This window comes from Haliaeetus albicilla, chromosome 30, assembly GCF_947461875.1.
Source record: "Haliaeetus albicilla chromosome 30, bHalAlb1.1, whole genome shotgun sequence".
NCBI classification, from domain to species: Eukaryota; Metazoa; Chordata; class Aves; order Accipitriformes; family Accipitridae; genus Haliaeetus; species Haliaeetus albicilla.
This window is the reverse complement of record NC_091512.1, coordinates 1,665,972-1,687,714: the sequence shown is the minus strand read 5'-3', so window position 1 is coordinate 1,687,714 and position 21,743 is coordinate 1,665,972. Positions and strand designations below refer to the sequence as shown.

General features: G+C 50.9%; 1 protein-coding gene and 2 non-coding genes across 3 annotated transcripts; all 3 read left to right on the top strand.

The window, feature by feature from the left end:
* Positions 1-2,204: 2,204 nt before the first annotated feature.
* On the top strand, positions 2,205-7,013 carry LOC138682954 (olfactory receptor 14C36-like). The gene is made up of 2 exons (XM_069774482.1): positions 2,205-3,120; positions 6,958-7,013. Exons 1-2 carry the CDS (start codon positions 2,205-2,207, stop codon positions 7,011-7,013), a joined length of 972 nt encoding a protein of 323 aa, XP_069630583.1.
* Positions 7,014-19,409: 12,396 nt separating this feature from the next.
* TRNAF-GAA (transfer RNA phenylalanine (anticodon GAA)) lies at positions 19,410-19,482 on the top strand. The gene has a single exon. It is a non-coding gene; the product is annotated as a tRNA-Phe (tRNA).
* A 380-nt stretch (positions 19,483-19,862) lies between these two features.
* TRNAA-CGC (transfer RNA alanine (anticodon CGC)) lies at positions 19,863-19,934 on the top strand. The gene has a single exon. It is a non-coding gene; the product is annotated as a tRNA-Ala (tRNA).
* The last annotated feature ends 1,809 nt before the right edge of the window (positions 19,935-21,743 follow it).

The window sequence follows — 21,743 nt, the reverse complement described above, 5'->3', positions numbered from 1 at the left end:
TGCTGCCTTGGGCTGGTCCTCTGCTGCTGAGCTGGGCTGGGCTCCTGGGCTGGAGGGAGCTCATGGCAAGCAGGCAGCACTGCAGAGAGACAGCTCTGCCCAGGAGCAGCTCCTCTGCAAAGCGCAGCAGGGCTGAGGGCACTGCCTGCAGGCACCGAGGGGAGAGAAGTGAGGCAGAGATGTTAAAGGCAGTCTGGGGTGGGAGGAGAGAGGAGAGCTGACCTGGAGAAAAATCTCCACAGTACTTAACAGGGTAAGTCTCTGGCTGCAGGGCAATGCAGCTGTGGTTTCTGGAACGACCTCCTAAAGCTGGCACATCCCACAGCCTAGCAGATCTGTCAGGAGGACTCTCACAATTTGTGCAGTGTAGAGAAAAAGGACGTTCTTTGGAGCACAGCTTCCCTGCTGCACCCTCGGAGGGACAGGGCATGTCAGCTGCCTTCACCCGGGGATGGCTGCAGAGTGTGAAGGTGGGTGTGCAGCCAGGGGTGCCCAGGGCTGTCCTTCTGAGCAGGGTCCTTGCGGCCAGGGGGCTGTGTGCTGGGGCAGGGACTCTGCCGCTGGCCAGGGTAAGTACTCAGCCTGCCTGGGGATGTCTAACAGCAGAGTGGGGAGAAGCTGTAGGTGGAAGAAGGAACTTGCATCAGGGCAGGGTCTTTCTGCTGACAAGAAGGTGCTGTGTGGATCAGGGCTGCTGACAGCTCCAGATCATACCCAGGACATTTCTGAGGGCACTTTTCAAGGGCAAGGTCAATGCAGGGATTACTATAAACATAAGGAGCTTTCCTGAGTTTGTGTTTTCTGTTTCCTACTCTTGGGGAATTTTCAGGAGACATGGAAAAGGAGCTGTCGTGCTTGAACAGCTCACTGAGACTCCTGAGGTGTAACTGTGAGGGATCAGTCAGTCTGACAGGAGCCTCCTGAAGTAGAGCACAGGGACTGAGAACAACTGCCTGGCTCTGTTGGTGTCTGGGAGGTGGCATGTACAGCTGGGTAAGGGTAACTCTTTCCTGAGTGCCTGGCGGCTTCTGCCTTTGCCTCTCTGAGCCAGACCCTCACTCTATTTTCCCTTTCTTCTCCACTAGTCTGTGTTATTGCTACTGTTACCTTGTTCCTGCTGTCAGGCTCTCTGGGGGTGGGAGTTTCAGCTGCAGAGCCACACACTGATCTTGTGGGTCCTCCCATGCAGCTGTGACCATGGGAACAAGGTTACAGGTGTCCAAGCTCTCCTCCAAGCTGTGGGGCTGTGGGCAATGCAGCCTGTGTCATTCCCTAGGAAATGAGCTGACTCTCCCTTCCTGAGATGCCATCACCAGGACACTTAGCTATTTTCTTTGGGTGACCTTCCAAGCTGTGAGCTGCCCTCCAGGATGCAGGTCTGTCCCATAGCGTCTTGGTGTTTCTGAACGTCCCATGGAGAAGCACAGAGACAGCAAGACTGAGGAAATGCTGCTGGGTTTGTGAAATGAACCATGTGTGTCCTTGGCAAGAAGTGGGGTGCAGAGACCTTGAGAAAGGGGGAGTCACTTGGTGCTGGGCAGTGGGTGTCTCTGCTCTCAGAAATGCCTGGATTCTTTTCAGGTTAACACGGGGGTGTGATTACCCTCCATCTCAGAAAGGTGAGAGCTCAGGGTATCTAGCAACAAGACAGAGTGACAGACGAGCTCCCCTCACTCTGCACTAAGCCACAGGCAGTACTCTTTCCTCACAGGACCCACTTTATTTTCTCTGAGTGTAGCAGAAATGATGAGGTTATTCTGAAATCCCAGAAAATCTCGCGGTGAGATAGGGAAGAGATGTAAATACCACCCCTGACCGCCCTAACCCCCTGCCCCAAACAATGCTTTGATTGTGTTTTCTTAGCCCTGGGAGTGCAGATGCTGACAAGCACTTTTACATTAGGAGCAGTTTCATCTGACCAATTCAAACACCAGGTCTGACAGAAACCATTCCCAGAAAGCCACTGCTGCAGAGCAAAGCTGATTCCTTGGCAACCACTAGGCAGAGCTCCTGATCCTCAGGGCACACTCAGCCAGCACCAACCAGAGCTCCAGGAATGGACCTGAATGAAAATATCATTGCAATAGTAAAGGTGCTGTGAACGTGTAGTAGGAGAAATAGATTTGATATTGCTCAAAGACCAATGCCCTAACTTGTCACTGCCCTTGCCTCCCTGTTCAGTGCTCCACACCCAGAGGCAGCAGATGTCCAACAGCAGCTCCATCACCCAGTTCCTCCTCCTGGCATTTGCAGACACACGGGAGCTGCAGCTCTTGCACTTCGGGCTCTTCCTGGCCATCTACCTGGCTGCCCTCCTGGCCAACGGCCTCATCATTACCCCCGTAGCCTGTGACCACTGCCTCCACACGCCCATGTACTTCTTCCTCCTCAGCCTCTCCCTCCTTGACCTGGGCTCCATCTCCACCACTGTCCCCAAAGCCATGGCCAACTCCCTCTGGGACACCAGGGCCATCTCCTACCCAGGATGTGCTGCCCAGCTCTTTCTGTTTCTCTTTTTGATCTCAGCAGAGTATTTTCTTCTCACTGTCATGGCCTACGACCGCTACGTTGCCATCTGCAAACCCCTGCACTACGGGACCCTCCTGGGCAGCAGAGTTTGTGTCCACATGGCAGCAGCTGCCTGGGGCAGTGGTTTTCTCCATGCTGTGCTGCACACTGCCAATACATTTTCACTACCATTCTGCCAAGGCAATGTTGTGGACCAGTTCTTCTGTGAAATCCCCCAGATCCTCAAGCTTGCCTGCTCAGGTGCTTACCTCAGGGAAGCTGGGGTACTTGTAGTTGCTGTCTGTTTAGCTGTTGGATGTTTTGTTTTCATTGTGCTGTCTTATGGGCAGATCTTCAGAGCTGTGCTGAGGATCCCCTCTGAGCAGGGACAGCACAAAGCCTTTTCCACCTGCCTCCCTCATCTCGCTGTGGTCTCCTTGTTTATAAGCACTGCCATGATTGCCTACCTGAAGCCCCCCTCCATCTCCTCCCCAACCCTGGACCTGGCAGTGGCATTGCTATACTCAGTGGTGCCTCCAGCCTTGAACCCCCTCATCTACAGCATGAGAAACCATGAGATCAAGGATGCCCTGAGAAAACTATTCAATGGATGTTTTTCCAAAGGAATAAACTGCATGTTGTCCTTTGCATAGGACTCATAACATATCTTAGTATAGCTTGTCTTCTTATGGTTTTCCTAAGTTGATTTGGGGTTCTGAGTGCGGGGTTTTTTTGGTTCATTTTTGCTTTGTTTTACTCATCTGAATGCTTTCCACAAAGAAATGTCTTTCTTCCTCTGGTTTCTAATTCACACTCTATCCACCTTTTGTGTGCCCCGCAGGCTGTGCAAATGAGGAGCCGTACCCTCTGTGTATTTAACCAAATAAAGGGCCCTGCAGTGACTAGTTTTTCTGAGATCCTTCCTCCAAGACTTTCTCGGCAGCTGCAGGGAGCAGTGCCTGTGTGCAGAGGGGAAGAAGAAAAGAGTCACACCACAGCAGCCCTGCCAGGGATCAGCAGAGCTTGGTCTTTCCTGAGCTGCTCTCTTCCCACTTCCATGCTTTCCTTCTGAACCCTTGGGTTGGTGGAAGGCCTGAGTGCTCTTCAAGCATGGTTCGAGTCCTGCTGTGTGGCAGGCCTGTGGCCACAGGCAAGGACAGGCAGTGGGCACTTGTGTGACAGAGCTGGCCTCCATTGCAGCATTTCCAGCATACAAGGGGATCTTCTCAGACCTTGTGCAACAGATGCCCCCCACCTCTTTGGCTCAACTCTCTCCACTCCCGAGGAGCTGCTGTGCCCTTCAGAGGGTCTGGGGCTGTGGGGTGAGTGCCCAGAGCTCTGCTGCACCCTGTGGTGGGCACTGCTGTGGGGCCATGCCAGACTGGGCTGTGGTGGGGAGTGGGCAGGGGAGGTGGAAAGAGGTCAAGGGCGTGGGAGGAGTTTAGGGGGAGCTGTGCTGGTTTGGAAAGTGCCTAGGGGAGAAAATCACCAGTGTATAGCTTGTAGTGTGTGACCATGCAGGGCAAGATTCACAGCGGGGTTTTGTCGTTCAGAGCCAGGGCTTGCTGAAAGCATGGAAGACATGCAGGTGTTTGGGAGAGGAGTCTGGTCTGTGCCCTTGGTGGTGTGGACCGACAGGGAAGGTGGCTCAGGGTCTTCGTCACCCCCAGCATCTCTCATTTGCCATTTCTAGCACTTGCTTGTCACCCCAACTTGACAGGTGAGTCTTGCTGAGGCCACCTCTATCCTCCTGGTGGTCCAAAGGCTGGTTTGGGTGAACAGACAGCCCTGCCCAGCTTCTCTTCTTCCCCAGCCCCTGGCAGACCCTGGAGCACAGCTGTCTGCAAAATCCCACCTGGCACAAGGCTGGGGCAGGGCATGGGTCGAGTGCTAGGCAAGCTGCAAATGTAGAAGAATCGTGGGGCAACTCTGATCTGAAGGCAATCATTGGGATCACAATGGGGGGAAGGTCCCCACCCCTGACTCTCCCCTTTCCCATGCTGTGCCTGCACAGTGGGGCTATGGGACCATGTATTGTGTCCTGGTTTCAGCTGGGATGTAGTTAGCTGTCTTCCTAGTAGCTGGTACAGTGCTATGTTTTGAGTTCAGTATGTGAAGAATGTTGATAACACTGATGTTTTCAGCTGTTGCTCAGTAGTGTTTAGACTAGAGTCAAGGATTTTTCAGCTTCTCATGCCCAGCCAGGGCACCTGACCCAAACTGGCCAACAGTGTATTCCATACCATGGGATGTCCCATCTAGTTTAGGAACTGGGAAGTGGGGGGGGGCAGGGATTCGCCGCTTGCGGACTGGCTGGGTGTCGGTCGGCGGGTGGTGAGCAATTGCCCTGCGCATCATTTGTACATTTCAATCCTTTTATTACTACTGTTGTCATTTTATTAGTGTTATCATTATCATTATTAGTCTCTTCTTTTCTGTTCTATTAAACCGTTCTTATCTCAACCCAGGAGTTTTACTTCTTTTCCTGATTTTCTCCCCCATCCCACTGGATGGGGGGGGAGTGAGTGAGCGGCTGCGTGGTGCTTAGTTGCTGGCTGGGGTTAAACCACGACAATTGTCAGTGGGGCTGGGCCAGCACAGGGACAGGGCACTGACAGGGGCCATGAAGCAGCTGCCAGGAGGTGCCATCATGGACACTTGTTCTCAGAGTTGTATAACAGAGGCTAATCACTAAGAATGCATAGCTATTTTTGTCATGTAAAAAAAAAAATTAAATAGCCTTAGCTCATCATCGAGAATACAAAGGAGTTCCCTTTCAGCACTGTCCTGTTACTGCTAGTAGTGATAGTTCCACTAATTCCAAAATGTCCTTGAGAGCTTTGATATTTTTCCTTAGTTCCAAACCTCAGGCTGCTCAGACATGGAAAATGCTACCTCAAATCTCTGCAAACCAAATCTCTCCCACCTGCTCTCATCCACACTCTTTTATCCCAGGACACTTCAAACCATCATGTCAGCACACTACTTGGTCTCTTTTTTACCTGGGTGAAGTCAGGGTGCTCCCTCGTAAAGCCTTCCCTACAAAAGTCTTGTCTACCTGCTGATACCACTTACGTCGCCTCACACTATGTACAGCTCCATCTTCCTTCAGCAGAGCTCCATGGCATGGACAGTTTTCCTGTTCCTTTCATGAGAAGAGGTGACAAACAGGAGAGACTCCTTGCCAGGAAGCCAGAGCCTTGGGTGTTGCTCAGCTGCTTCTTACTGGCACTTCACTCAGATTCTGTTGTGGTGGCTTTGGTGTTTTTCTGTGGCTACTCTTTCTGCAGAGATCTTAAAAAGACAATGATTTCAAAAAAGATGGTCATAAAGGCCCTGTTGTAGACAGCAACGTTTGCCATGAGCTCTGGAGGGAGTCAGGAAGATAGTTAATAAGCTCCAGGAATATGCAGGAATCTCAAGGCCTCTTCTGAAGAGCGAGCGGCTCCGAGCAGCACTCATAGATTGGTCACGTGTAGGGGTCAGAGAGAAGGTCGAGGGATGTTAGTGAGAAACAAGGAGGTGGCTGATGGCTTTAGCAAATCCTGAAACCATCTCTGAGGACAGAAATGGAAAGCAGTGGATGTCTGTGGATGGGGAAGAGGAGGAGGTGTGTCCTGGGAAGATGTCAGGAAGGAAGACCCCTCTTCTGCAAGTCTGGGATGAAAGAGATTTTTCCGTGTTGTGTGCATGCCTAGGAGATGGAGAGTGCCCGGTGCTGAGGGTGGCCATGGCCAGTCATCCCAAATGAGCTGACCTTGCTCTTTTCCTGCTTCACTTCCCATACTTGGGTGGACCTCAGGAAACATCTATGAGTGTGGAGGATGCACAGACCTCCTGGGGTGAAGTTTCATCACTGCGGGGGAAGAGGGAAGGGTTTGTGAGACATGTGGTAGTGCAGGGAGAGAGCCGTTCATGTAAGAATTCAAGCGAGCCTAAGGCTAGGACATCTTGGGTGCTAGAGGAATATAAACAAGCCTTTGAAAGAAGCCAGATGGGTTTTGGGGAACTCAGAGACATTGTCTAACCCTCAGAAAACTGCAGCTTTATGTTTGAAGAAGAGTGAGGACAGAGAGTTATCAGTAAACCTTGGGATATCTTGGGGTCAGAGAGAGTTGGGGAAGCAGGGCGGAGAGTTAAAATCTGCAGAGAAACAGTCACTGACATAGGACAGTATAGGACAGCCTGTGGTGGGGAAAGCCAAGGGCTTTGGTAGGGCTGGGATCCAGAACTGAGGTCCTTGTTCTCTTGGCTAGGGCTGTTGTCTTGTGGGCTGAGTGGTCTCCATGTATGTCAGCACTGGCATGATTGCCTATCTGAAACCCCCCTCCATCTGCTCTCCATCCCTGGATCTGGTGGTGGCAGTGCTGTACTCACTGGTGCCTCCAGTTGTGAACCCTCTCATCTATAGCATGAGGAACAGGGAGCTCAAAAATGCCCTGAGGAAAGTGATTCCATGGGCATTTTTCAATACCGGTGAACTTCCAGTCTTTTTCCACAAGTGACTCCCATAATAGGCCCATGCTTTGTTTTATTACTGTTGTTGTTATTGCTATTTGGGGTTTCATGTTCGTAGACCAATACTTGGACTTCCCGTACTTCATGTGAAGCATGAACCTCCTCTGTCTCACCTGGAGGACCATATAAAAATGTGTCTTTGTAACACTGGGTCCAAGCTGACTCCCTCACAGCATCTCTGTAATAAAAAGGGATCTTCCCTGTGCGCTGCCTGATGATAGGGCTGTTTTTCCAAGCCTCGTGCCAGGAACAGGTCTGAGGTGCTGCACCTCAAAAAGGCCTATTGATCCATGATGTCAAGGGCAAAAAGCTCATTGTCATCTTGTGACCTGCTAGAGGGGTGGATTTAGGACTCACCTGTTGGTGCCTGGTGACAGAGGAGATGATAAATGGTCACTGAGATACAAACCCAGTCCTTTCCCACATGTGACAGGGCAGAAGCCATCCTCCAGGAGGGGAATCTGTAGCTGCCTGGATATCCCAGGGGATCTCCATGGGCAGCGTGTGCCTGGGGTGTGACTGGAGCTCCACAGAGTAAGAGATTGCCCAGGTGGAATCACGCAAAAGTGTTGATTCCAGGTATTCAGAGGGAAAGGAGGACTCTGTAATCACAGGGCAGGCAGTGGGAACCCAGCTGTCACAGGGAAAGGGGGTGGAGAGATGCAAGAGCTGGTTGAGGAGCTCCAGGGCCAGGACTGTCATGCTGCCCTGGGGCATGGGACTGGAGGTGGCAGAGAAGGGGCAAATGCAGTCAGTGTTGGGGATCACCTATCATATGAACACAGAAGAGCCAGAGAGTGAGTGGCCATACAGCCCAACCCTGAGGAAGGACCTTTGCTGCATGGTCACCCCTGTCTTCCTCCAGGTCTCTAGGATACCCAGCTCTACTGCCATTATTAATACAAAGGGAACCAGTTTCCTACCAACACTCATTACACATCAAGTCCCATAGCTCTTGCCACAGCCAGACTCTCAGCCATGCCCATTCTCAGACACCTCTGGCTAGATCAGGTGCTTGTCTCGACAGACGGTGAAAATCTCCATTGATAGAGATCTCACCAGCTGGCCTGGGTCCTTGCTCCACTGTTTGGCTCTGAGGGATTTTTCCAAACCCCGGCTTTCTCAGCCTCTCCTTGTACACAATGTGCTCCAGGCCCCAACCATCCTTCTGGCCTCTGCAACTTTCTCTCCACTCTGTCAGAGTCTTCCTTGTGCTGGTGAGTCCCATACTAGACACAGCAGTCCTGAGGTGGTCGTCCTGTAGTGGGTTAGCCTTGCCCAACACCGAGACCCCCACCCAGCTGCCCAGTCACAACTCCAACTCAAAAGGCCAAAGGGAGAAAATAAGATGGAATAGCTCATAGGTCACGATAAAGACAGGGACATAACTTACTAATTACTGTCACAGGCAAAGAAGGGTTGATTTGGGGAAGACCAATTTAATTTAAGCCAAGTAAAAAAGGTTTGGATTGTGAGAAACAATGACAAAACTGTTAAAGTCCATTGTCCTCACACTTCCCCCCAGGCTCAAATTACTCCATTGCTCCAAATTCTTCTACTTGGGAGATCCCAAGGTCAGGGTGAGGTAGGGAAACAGGGAGAGGCAGCTAAAGTCTGCAGGGAAACTGGCACAGGCAGAGGACAGTGTAGGACTGTCTGTGGTGCAAACAGGGCCTTTGTGCGCTGCCCCCCTCCTCCCCACCAACAGAACCGAAGTCCTTGTCATCTCCACGGTGGCTACTGTCTCTTCCACTGAAGCCCTTGTGAGGACACCAGTTCCTTACAGCCCCAGGCCCTTGTTTCCTCCTCACCGACCGCCAAAAGAGCTTGGGAGGTGTCCTACCACTGTCCTTCACTCAGCATCACACCCCCCCACATCAAACTGCTCCCAGGAAGAGCTGTAAGCATCCCATGAAGGAAAGGATCCCCCTTCCCAGGGGGATGGGGCTCAGGGCTTGGCCATCCTGCTTGCTGAAACACATTTAGGGCTTTCACAGCCACCTCCACAATTGATCTTCCACCTGTAACCAGTGCCTCTGACTTCCTGTTTCACCAGCCCCCAGGGACCACCTCCTTGTCTGGTCATTCCCTCCACGGTCTCTTCAGTGATGTTCCTCAGTGGAGCCTGCTAACACCCTCAGAAACTTGGAAGTTTGATGCTGACTTTTACTTCTTGAGACGCTTGTTCAATCTTTCAGGATCTGCAGTTCAGGAACTTGGCACCAGAGGGCTCATTAACATGAAAACTCCCTAACGAGCCAAGGCTCTGTGCAGTATTTTCCTTTAGGTCTTCAATTCTTATGTAGTTAATTAGAGAGATTTCAGGAGTGTAGTCAAAGTGGAAAGACTTCAATACTAAACAATAAGAAAGAATTCTTTTTTTCCCCCCACTTTTCTTTATTTTTCTGCTCATGAACTATGTGATACCAGAAATCCTCAATTCATATTGATCCTCCTAATGGAGTTTGAATGTATACAAAAAGCAAGACCCTTTACGTTTTTAACAATCTCTGGTCATTCTTCATCCCTACCCCCAGCCCCACCTTTTCTCTCAACCACCTGGCACTTACAGCAGCCTTGCTCAAATCTGAGCTTTCTTCACTGAAGTCTGGAGCTGCATGTTTCAGCCCGTGGGCACCAACTCCCTCCTGCTTGGAGGACAAGCTGCACACAGGCATGCAGTGAAGTAATACACTCAGCGGCTGTACATTAAGTCCACGTTACCTCCTCTGAAGTCCATTTTCCACAGCGGACAGCCTTAGATGAACAAAACCCACATTTTTGTGTTAGCAGAGATCCCAGGACCACCCAAAACACTGCCTGCCCTGCACTCTATCTGCCCATATCTGCTCTTTGCACACAGCAAGTCACACATTGAAGTCACGAGCTCCCCTGATTCACGGAGGGGAAAAAAGAGACAAAGTGAATGAAATGCTCTCTTTTGAATAGCCAAACGGGCACTAAGTCCAATATATCTGGGACACAGGAGTGTCTTCAAGCAGACTCTGCAATACCTAGACCCACGCATTTTTCATTCCCTGCAGGGTAAAGTACCTGTGGCTCCATTGTCAGTGAAGGCAGGAATGAGAGTGGGATAGACCTGGCCATGCTCCTGGCAAGGTTGGGGTAGACCTGACCTCCTTAGCTGAGCGGGGGGGCTAGACCAGGCCTCCATACTGGCAAGGACGGGGTAGACCTGGCCTCCCTACCGCTAAGGGCGGGGTAGGCATGGCCTCCGTAACCGTGCGGGTGGCTGGGTTGACCTGGCCTCTGTACAAGCAAGGGTGGGGTAGATGTGGCCTCCCTGCTGCACTGGTGGGGTAGACCTGTCCTCCCTAACCGCGCTGGTGAGGTACACCTAGCTGAACTGTGACCGTGGGGTAGATCTGGCCTCCGTAAATGCGCAAGTGGTATAGATGTGGCCTCCCGACTGGATCCGGTGGGGTAGACCTGGCCTCCCTAACCGCGCGGGTGGGGTAGACCTGGCCTCCACACCGGCAAGGATCGGGTACACCAGGCCTCCCTAACCACGTGGGCGGGGTAGGCCTGGCCTCCCTATCTGCGCGGCAGGGTAGACCAGGCCTCCCTAACTGCGCAAGCGGTGTAGACCTGGCCTCTCGACTGGCTCTGGTGGGGTAGACCTGGCCTCCCTGCCTGTGCAGAAGGGTTAGACCAGGACTCCCTTCTGGTAAGGGCGGGGTAGACATGGCCTCCCTCCCTGCATGGACGGGGTAGACCTGCCCTCCCTACCCACGTGGGTGGGGTAGACCTGGCCTCTGTACCCATGCGTACGGGGTAGACCAGGCCTCCCTAGTGACAAGGGCAGTGTAGACCTGGCCTCCCTGCCCACATAGAAGGGGTAGACCTGGCCTCCCTTCCCACTCAGGCAGGGTAGTCCTGGCCTGTCTACCGGCAAGTGTTGGGTAGACCTGGCCTCCCTACACACGCGGGTGGGGTAGACCAGGCCTCCCTACCACCAAGGGCGGGGTAGATCTGGCCTCCCTACAGGCAAGGGCGGAGTAGACCTGGCCTCCCTACCCACGTGGGAGTGGTAGACCTGGCCTCCCTACCTGTGTGGGCGGGGTAGAACAGGCCTGCCTGCCAGCAAGCGAGGGGTATACCTGGCCTCCATTCCTGCGTGGAAGGGGCAGACCAGGACTCCATACCCACGCGGGTGAAGTATACCTGGCCTCCCTATCCACGCGGATTGGGTAGACCTGGCCTCCCTGCTGGTGTGGGCGGGGTAGACCTGGCCTCACTACCCACATGGACGGGGTAGACATGGCCTCCCTACCGGCAAGGGCGGGTGTAGAGAAATTCCATGCGGGGACGGATGACAGGACACCAATATGATGATCAAAGTCGCCAGTTTATTGAGCCTAGCTGATCATTTTTATACAAGCAAATTTCTCACAGTCATCCAGATGCAAAGGAATTGTAAAGAAACAGTCTTTAAGGTCAACAACAATCAAAGGCCAGTCTCTGGGGAGTATAGTAGCGGTTGGAATACCAGGCTGTAAGGATCCCATATCTTGCATTACTTTATTCACTGCACGCAAATCTTGCAGTAAACGCCATTTTCCAGATTTTTTCAAAATGGTAAATACAGGAGTGTTCCATGGGCTTGTAGGAGGAACCAAATGCCCTGCTTCCACTTGTTCAGCCACGAGTTGCTCCAAAGCAGCGACCTTTTCCATTGGAAGCAGCCATTGATCAACCCAAACAGGGCTGTCCTTTAACTATTTCAGTTTCAGGGTTGGTCGCTTGTCAATGGCCGCTGCTAAAAATGCGTGGACAATCTAACTCCCCATTGCGCTAAAGCGTCCCGACCTAAAAGCCATACAGTACTATTTAAAACATAAGGCCTTACATGTGCTGTCCTTTTGTCTTCACAGTCTTCAACTGTTACAAAATTCATGCTGATTTGTGTGGATTTCTGGCCTCCAATACCGGTTACCACAGTGTCGATATTTTGTAATTCCCAGTCCCTGAACCATTCTTCCTTTGGAATTATGGTCACATCAGACCCTGCGTCAAGGAGCATACGTTTATGTAGTAGAGATTTTCCCAAAGGCCCACATAAATTAAAATGATGAACGGGTTTGGAAGATCCAATTATTTCTGTGAAAGCCACTAAAGGTGTGTCAGTAGATCCGAATCCTCCGTCCCCTCATGCAATGTTTCTGACATAGGGGACGCTAGCCTTGAAGGGTACCAGTTGAGCAATCCGGGTTCCAGCCATAATTGTCACAGGAGGAACAAATACTTTCACCATGATTGAAATGTTTCCCGTGAAATCAGCATTGATAACTCCAGGTAAAACAAATATTCCTTGTTTAGAAACAGAAGAGCGTCCTAAAAGCAATGCACCTAGTCCAAGACCTAAAGGCCCGGTAGCATTCGATGGAACAACATGAACTTTATCATCAGTTATTGTGGTGTCAGCGGCTATGGCCAGGTCAACTCCTGCACTTCCTTTTGTGGCTGCCCTGAGTTTTGAAAGACAGCCGGGCACGCCGTCACCCCTGTTTGAGAGGCACTTGATATCTTAGCGCCCCCTCATCCTGGCGCTCATCATTCCGTTTCCCTGATTGTTGAGTGTTAACGGCATTCCGTCTTTTCTAAACCTTGATCGACAGTCGCTGGCTTTGTGTCCGAACTTGTCGCACTTGTTACAGACCCCAGAAAAGTTTGACTGACTGCCGTTAGTTGGTGCTGGCACAGGTCGAGGCTGCCTTGCTATGTGATGAGGGCATGTACGTTTCAAATGCCCCGGTTGACCACACCGATAACATGCTAAAGGGCCTTTGTGTGGGCTGCGGTCTCCTTTTCCCTGTTGCACCATCGGTCGTAATGCTACAGCGAGCCCTGCAGTGTGAGCTTCAGCATGTATTTTAGCTTTCTCTTGTTCTTGTATTAGAGGTAAGCGATTACAAGCATCGATGATATCCACTAATGTAGCTGTATGCGGAAGCGATGCAATGATTTGTCTGCATTTTGTATTTGCATTTTGAATGGCTAAGTCCTTTCCGACTGCAGCTTTTGCTTCAGGGGTTAAGGTGGGCGACGCATCGACAGCAGCTTTTAAACGGTCAAGGAATTTCATGTACGGCTCCTCTTCCCCTTGTATGATTTTAGACTATGGCGGAGTTGGTTTCCCCACTTGCGGTACTTCTGAAATAGCTTCCAGAGCTAGTTGTTGTGCCAATTGTAAAATCTCTGGCCTTAATGCCGCCTGAACGGGACCAGTAGCGAACTGTCCCGTGCCAAGTAACATGTCTACGCTGACAAATGCAAGTGGATTTTGTGCCCCAGCATCTAAATTTCTCACCTGGGCTTCTGCTTTCTGTCTCCACTGTTCATGAAACAGCAACCTCTGAGTTGGTTCAAAGAACATTTCCACTGAAACCTTTACATCCGCTGGCACTAAGGTTTGTGCGTTAAAAAATTGTTGTAGCATTTGTTGTACATACTTATTGTCTACTCCATATTGCATAATGGCTTTTTGTAGTTCTCGAACTGTTTTCCAGTCCAAAGGCGCCCATTGTCGCCTTCCTCCTGGTTCAGTAAACACGGGAAATGATCCGACAGTAGGTGGCAGTATTATTCCTTCTATAGTGGCTTGCTCAATAATTCCACGCCAACATTGTCCCGGCAAAAAAGACGGATCCCTGGGTGGTGGTGGTGAAGGTCCTGTCTCGGCTGGTTCCGTGTTTTGTAAGGGTGGCTCTGTTAGACGTCGCATTCCTTTGTATCTATCCTCGTATCTCCATTTAGACCCTTTTCCCTCATCGGGCATTAATTCCCCTTTTTGTACACACAGGTCAATCAATTCCTGCATTTTATCCTTGGGAATTTCTCTTCCGCCTTACCCACCACTTTAGCAAAAGAGTCCATACTCTCTACAATCGCATTTGCTGCTTTTTCATATGCTTTTTTCGTCAACGGTTGCCCACATTTACCCCCGTCTCTTTTTCGCATTTCCTCCAGCAATTCTAACATTGTCTCTTTTTCCTCTAGTATTATAGTAGCCAAATCCTCGTTTGCATTATTGGAATCAGGGTATAGCTGATTTTGAGCTTCCTCAGTATTTTCTGAGTCCCGTTGGGCCCCCCAGTCATCAGAGTCCACGGGCAGAGGAATGTCTTCCGCTCATAATAGCGGCTGACTTGTCTTTTTCGCAGAAGTATTTACCATTGCCTGTTCCTCGGGTGTTAATGGGGCCATGGGAACATTGGCGCTATTTCCCCTCCCCCAAAAATTCAGCTCTTCTACAGGGAAAGCCGCAACCAGTGTTTTTTCTTCTAATGGTGGCGCCGTTGGCGGCAGGGGGGGCTTCTGTGCTCCGCATACTGTCTCTGCTGCCGAACAATACGTCGGGGGAGCAGGAGCATTAATAGTTCGAGTTTCTGCCGCTAAAGAATGTTTTAACGCATCCTGAGCAGCAGTTTCCGATGTTATTTGCTGCATCATTTGGAGACACTTTTTCCAACGTGCTGCCAGACGCGCAGCTATTTTATTTCCTCCTTGGACAGACTCCCATATTTCCCTTCCTAAGTTCTCCCAAATAGACAAAGAAAAGAGAGCCTCAGAGTCCTTGAAAAATCCTCTTCTTTGTCCCCACTGTAACAAATCCTCTAACTGGTCCTTTTTAATATCCGTCTCTGTTTTTTCAACCAGCCTCATAAGTGTCTTTATGGCTGCCTTTTCATTCACAGATGCTGCGATACCCATGCCACCTTTTATCACGTAAGCTTACGATTCCTGCCTCTCTCGAGCAGCCCGGCGCTTTTCTTTTAAGCCCACCGGCATTCACGGCAATTTCCCCCGCCTTTTCAGTCGTTAGCATTCCCCTCTTGTTCCTTACCGGATCATGTCGGGGTCACCAGATGTAGAGAAATTCCATGCAGGGATGGATGACAGGACACCAATATGATGATCAAAGTCGCCAGTTTATTGAGCCTAGCTCAATTCTCTAAGTTCCTAAAAAGCTTTGATTGGCTGCTGCATGCAAGCATTTGGTGTCCACACACACAAGCATAAAATGTGATTGGTTATATCGACACTGTTCACGCGTATAAACATAAGATATAGTTGGTTATACTAACTCTGTACACGTGCATAAACATAGGACATAATTGGCTATATTAACTAGAGCATGCAAAACTTGTCTCGGTCTAATTGGTCAAGATAAACTGCCGAATTGAGGTTGTTTGTGCCAAGTTCCCTTTATCGTGGAATGCGCACCTGTGTTTTTCTAATTGGGATCTTTCTTTTTCTGTCTTCTTGTTTATTCTGTTCAAAGCCTTCTAAAGGCGTCTGGAATGCTCTTGCGACCGTGAGCTACTTTCAGGCCCAGTCACTAAGTTCCATGTAGTTCACTCCTACAGTTACCAGATGTTACTAAGCCTTTCTGGCTATTCTCCCATGAGAAGCAGGGAATAGCCCTGGGAATCCTAGCCCAAAACTTGGGACCATATAGAAGGGCAGTGGCGTAGTTCTCCAAACAACTTGATGAAGCAAGTAAACGTTGGCCTAGCTGCTTAAGGGCGGTAGCAGCATTGGTGCTACATATTCAAGAAGCCCGTAAATTTACATTGGGCCAAAAGATTATAGTGTTGATATCTCATACTGTATCTACAGTATTAGAGGTAAAAGGGGGGCACTGGCTCTCACCACAAAGATTCCTTAAATATGGAATGGGATGATGTGGAAATAATGGTTACTAACATTGTCAATCCAGCATCTTTCCTCAGTGAAACCACGGGAGAACCGGTATCACATGACTGCCTGGAAACAATTGAAGCGGTCTATTCCAGCTGACCAGATCTAAAAGAGGAGCCGCTGGAAGATGCTGAAGATTCCTGGTACACAGACAGAAGCAGCTTTGTTCCACAAGGCGTCCAAAGAGCAGGGTATGTGGTAACCACTGCAGATCAGGTAAGAGAGTCCAAAGCCCTTGCCCTGAATACCTCAGCACAAAAAGCAGAAATAATAGCTTTAACCCGAGCGTTGGAGCTAGCCAAAGACAAGAAGGTTAATATCTGGACGGACTCCAAATACGCTTTTGGGGTAGTCCATACCCATGGAGCCATATGGAAAGAAAGGGGACTCCTATCCACCCAGGGGAAACATATAAAACATGCTGAAGAAATTCTTAAGCTCCTGGAAGCAGTACAGCTGCCCAAAAAAGTGGCTATCATACACTGCAAAGCTCATCAAAAAAGAAATATGGCTCAGGAACTGGGCAATGCTATGGCGGACTGTGAAGCCAAAAAAAGCAGCTGAGAGAGGTGAATTAGAGGTGCAGTCTTTGGTCCCAGACGGTAAAATACAAATTGCTTGTGAACCCAGGTATTCCAAAGAGGATCGGAAATTAGTTGAAGACTTAGGTGGAAAAATAGAGAAGGGTGGGTGGGCAAAGACTCCACAGGGCAAAATAATAATCCCATTTGCATTATTGTGGGCCATAGTTATAGCAGAACACAGAAAATCCCACTGGGGAGCTGAGGCATTGTATAAATACCTAAATCGGTGCATAGTTGCCCGGAACCTCTACTCCACTGTTAAACAAGTGACACAGCAGTGTGAAATATGTTTCCAAATAATCCTAAAGTAAGCCCTAAAGCCCAACCCAGACAAATAGGGAAAGGAAACTATCCAGGGCAGCAGTGGCAAATTGATTTCTCAGAACTCCCAAGAAAAGGGGGGTTCTGATATCTGTTGGTTCTAACAGACACCTTTTCAGGCTGGCCAGAAGCATTCCCTTGCCGAACCAATAAGGTTAGGGAGGTAACTAAAGCACTTCTACAAGAAACAGCACCGAGATTCAGGATTCCTGCAACAATTTCCTCAGATAGAGGACCACATTTTCTTGCAAAAATTGTTCAACAAGTTAGTAAACTCTTGGGAATAGATTGGCAGTTACATACCTCATATAGGCCAAAAGCGAGTGGTCAAGTGGAAAAGATGAATCACTTAATTAAGTTACAGATTGTAAAACTAGGGCAGGAGGCCAGATTATCTTGGCCACAATCATTATCTTTGGCACTCCTGAAGATTAGAACTAAGCCCAGAACTAAAGAAGAGTTGAGCCCTTTTGAGATATTGTACGGGAGGCCCTATATTGTACAGGCGGGAATATCAACTCAGATTGGGGATGAAACATTATCTGAGTATGTAATAAGCCTGCAAAAACAACTTCAAGAGATAGAGAAACTGGTCTTAGGAACCAGAGCCCGAGGTCTTGATGGACCGGTGCATGATATTAAGCCTGGTGATTATGTGTATGTGAAGTCCTTTACAGATCCACCTCTGGAACCGAAGTGGGAGGGCCCCTTCCAGGTGCTGCTGACATCCCATACAGTGATCAAGATGAAAGAACAGACCTCATGGGTACATCACGCCAGAGTGAAGAAAGCCCCTAAGCCACAATGGAAATCGACACCTATGGGACCATTGAAGCGTCTCGTCCAAAAACGATGATAGGGGTTCTTATGACTCTGCTGAGCGGTAACTTAATAAGTGCTTGGGAGTGGCCTTGGACAAATGCTTATTTTAGGTATACGGAAAATGCGGGAAAGGATCTAAAAGGGATGAATTTGGCAACTGTTGTAATACATAATGATGAAACATAATGAACCACTTTTAAAAAGCAGAAGAATTTGCTTAGGGGAAAGAAAAGGGGGGAATTGATACAGGGAAATAACCATCTGCCTTTTGACCACTTAAATGTTTAATAATTCTGTTGGCCCTGTTTGTTCTTTCGAGGCTCGCTTGCTGGGGCCTGGTGCCTGTGGCGTCTGTCAAAGGTTAAGCTTATCAGGGACTGGTATTCCTCAAGGACTGACATGCCAGACAAAGGGAGTGATAAGGGGAACTGCAATGCTAGTCTTCCCACAGAACTTGTTCGGACTTGTTAGAAACTGCTGAAATCACCAAGTAAGAAGAGAGCATGCATGAATGACTAAAGTTCACTAGAGGACAAAAGAAGAAGAGGAAGATAAGACCCCTGAAGAAGTAAATGACCACCGGAGACAGGTCTGAGCCTGTGCAAGATGACATAAACGTTTTAGAATGGCTGACACAAGCTTTTGAACTAAGCCTGCCCCAACTTATACATATGAATATTTTGTATTGTGTGACCCTGTGAATATGTATGCCCTGGTGTAATAAATATCTGGCTGCTTGCTGAGACAGTGTGCAAGCTTTGAGAAGAAATCCCCTTGCACCCCGGTGCTGGAATAAACATGCCTGCTTTATAACTCACTCTCCGAGTTGTAAAGTTTGTTCTGCATGTCAGCAGAGTGGGCCAAAAAAACCCTTCTAGATTTCAAAGAGAAGAAATGCCAAGCCCTACCCCTGGGGTGCCCCTAAAAGGCCCTGGGGGTCATGGTGGGCAACAAGCTGCACATGAGTCAGCAGTGAGCCCCTGTGGCCAAGAAGGCCAAGAGCAGCCTGCCTGTATGAAGAGAAGCATGGCCAGGAGATGAGGGGGAGGGATTCTCCCCCTCCATTCACTGCTTGCTAGACCACATGCACAGCCCTGCACTGAGTCTGGGGCCTCCTGCCCCCAGCACAGGAAAGACATTGATCAACGGGAGCAAGTTCAGTGAAGGGGCACCAATACAGTCAGGTGTGGCGGGGTGTGCACGGGGCTGGAGAACTTTCCACCTGAGGAAAGGCTGAGGGAACACTGTTCAGTACGGAGATGAGATGGCTTTGGGAAACTTCATGGGAGCATTTCAGTACCTATCAGGCAGTTAAGAAAACAGAGCCAGGCTCTTCATCGTGGTGCATGGTGGAAAAAGGAGAGGCAAGGGACAAAAGTTGAAAGAATGTTCAGGCAGGAGGTGAGGTCCATGAGGTCATAACCACAAGGTCACTTACGCACTGGAAGAGGTTGCCCTGAGAGGTTGTGCAGTCCCAATCCTTGGAGGTTTTCAAGCCTTCTCTCCCCCTAAATATGGTCTCCAAACGTTGAACAGAACACTCTTGCTCGTGCAAGAAGGAAGCAAAAGCCTAAGGCAGCAGCAAAAGCTCTGCCTCCCCTGGGCCCTCTCTTCCCTATGAGAGAGGTCTTCCACCAACCCCACCCTTCTTCCACCTTCAGCTTTGGCAGCTGCCTGTGCCTGGCCTGCCCACTTGCCTTCACCACTCACCTTTGTAACTGAGGCCCGACACATATCTTGGCACTCCCACTGTAAGCTGGCACCCACCCCACACCTGGAGTCTACCTGGCCATGGAGGCAGGGAGAGGCCAGGTCCCCTCTGCCCGACACTGGGCACAGCTTTTCCCTGGGAATGTCCCCAAGGAGCTCTCTTCGTGTGTGTGTCAGCCTGTGGCCTGGCAGAGGAACTGGGACAAGGGCTGCTGGGGCAGGGCTGAAGTAGCTCAGCTGGGAGAGCGTTAGACTGAAGATCTAAAGGTCCCTGGTTCAACCCCGGGCTTCAGCAACGATTTTCTCCTGTAGATTTTTGCAGAGACTGCCTGCCTGCCTTCTTCCAGCCTGCCCTGGCCCAACTTGCTCCTTCACCTCTTGCCAGAGCACTGCCCGTGCACTGTAGCTGCAGATCTGCAGGTTAGAATGAGCCTTCCTCTTGCACTGCAAGCCCCCAGCCTTCCCCTGGACAGGACTCTCCATTCAGTGCTTCTTTGGGGTGGTCTCCAGCCATCCCTCCTTCCCTGCTCCACAGCACTTGGCATCTCTCCTTTGCGGGGTCTCTGCAAAGACCCTGTCTCTCTCCTCTTTGCTGTTCTCGATGGTGCACAGACTGTTCCCCTTGTCATAGACACATCACAGGAGAAGAGCGTCTCTCCTACTAGCAGGCATCAAGGGGATGTAGCTCAGTGGAAGAGCGCCCGCTTCGCATGTGGGAGGTCCTGGGTTCAATCCCTGGCATCTCCAGGGGTGGTGCTTTTGCCCTGACTGCCCAGCCTCAGGCAGGTGTGGGCTGGAGCTTGGGCACTGCTCCTCTCCAGGCCCTGTGGGCCTGCCCTGCCCACCAAGGGCTTGGCTGTGAGCTGGGCAGGGCTGTGGGACTCTCAGCTGGAGTCTTCCTTCCACCATCGCCACTGGCTTGAGCAGAGCCTCAGCTCAGGGAACCTGGATCTGCTGAGGTCAGGCATAGCCCTGCAGAGGTGGGACTGGTGGGGCCGGTGCCCACCTCTTGCTCCTGGGGTGTGTGGTGACTCCGTCCACCCTGTGCTGGTAGGATCAGGGAGTCACAGGTCTGTCCACAGCTGTGCACAGGCAGTGAGGGCCAGGAGATGGTGCCTCGGCTGCTCCTCTGGCAATAACCCCCACAATCAAAATGGGGCATGAGACATGGATTCTCACTGCAGGGTGCCCAGCACCCTGGTGAGCCAAAACTCAAAAAAATAAGGCTGTTCTCCTATGGGCTTTAAACAGCCAAGCTCTGCCCAGCATGGGGGTTGCAGTGCTGAGACTTGGGGGTCTCACTGTGACCCCCGCTCAGGCAGGTCCTCGGGAGCTGCAGGAACAACCACAGATTTGGGGTACAGCAACAATCTTGCTTTGCTGCAGAGAATGGACCCAGCCTGCAATGCCAGACTGTTCAGGTCCCCAGATGCCATGAAACAGGCTCTTCCTGCTCAGGCGTGCTGCCCCCCTCAAGCACACACAGGCCTGTGGCTCATCTCCCCCAGGAGGAAGAGGAAAATGTCTGCCAGGTGCCAGAGTAAGGGAGAAATATTACACCTGTGGGAGGGCAGAGCTGGCAGCGAGGTGTCACAGGACAGGTGCTGGGTTCCTCTCCCCAGTCCCCACTTGGAGCACCTTGAGTCTGCATGTCAGTGTCCATACTGTCCATAGCCCCCACCATCCTGTGTTCAGAAGATGACAATCCCCCCTTCTTCTTTACTTCACTTTTATACCTTCTTTCTCTGAGATGCAGGGCTGGAGCTTGCCCCCATGGGAGTTTTCCAGGGGATGGATGTTGTGTTTGCAGTGCCCATGGGGGCACTCATCATCACCATCACCATGGGGGTCTCACCCTGGGAACGCTGCTCTCCCATGGGGTCTGCCAGCAGGAAGGCTCTGGGGTATGGGGCAGAGGGATGTGTGTGCCTGGGCTTCTCCCATATCCCCCCAGGATCACCACAGGGGTGGAGGAGCTCCCAGCAGGGAATGGGGCAATGCTGAAGTGGGAGAGGGTGCTGGTGACAGCCACCTCCTCCCCGCTTCTCCTCTAGGGCCAGATCCTGCTGCTTGCAGCAGTACTGAGCTCCAGCAACTTCCCACATGGAACCCTGCCACAGACAGCCAATGCACCTTCCAGCCCGCAGCAGAGAAGCCTTTTGGGGAAGTGCCGGAGGGGTGTTGAGACCCACCAGCAGGACCAGGGAGGGTGGTTTGGGTTGCCAGGTCCTGCCCAGGTGTCAAACCCTTCTCCCCGCCTGGCTGCTACGTAAGAAGTTTCTCTGCCCATGGGCGCTGGGGCAGGCGAAAGCCACAGCCAAGGGAGAAGGACCCTGGCTAAGCTCCCAGCAGTGCCTCTTTTAGGGGAGGGACACAAAATCTCCTCTGCCATGGAAATGTGCCCACGTGAGGATCCTGCCAGATGAGCCCTTCTCCAGGCCAGGGACTGGACCAAGGCTTCTGGCTGCAGCATACATCTCCTGGGGATCTTTTCTTCATCCCCCCAGCCCTCCAACAGTGCTGGGGGAAAGGTGCCCCCATCACCGTTGCTTCCCT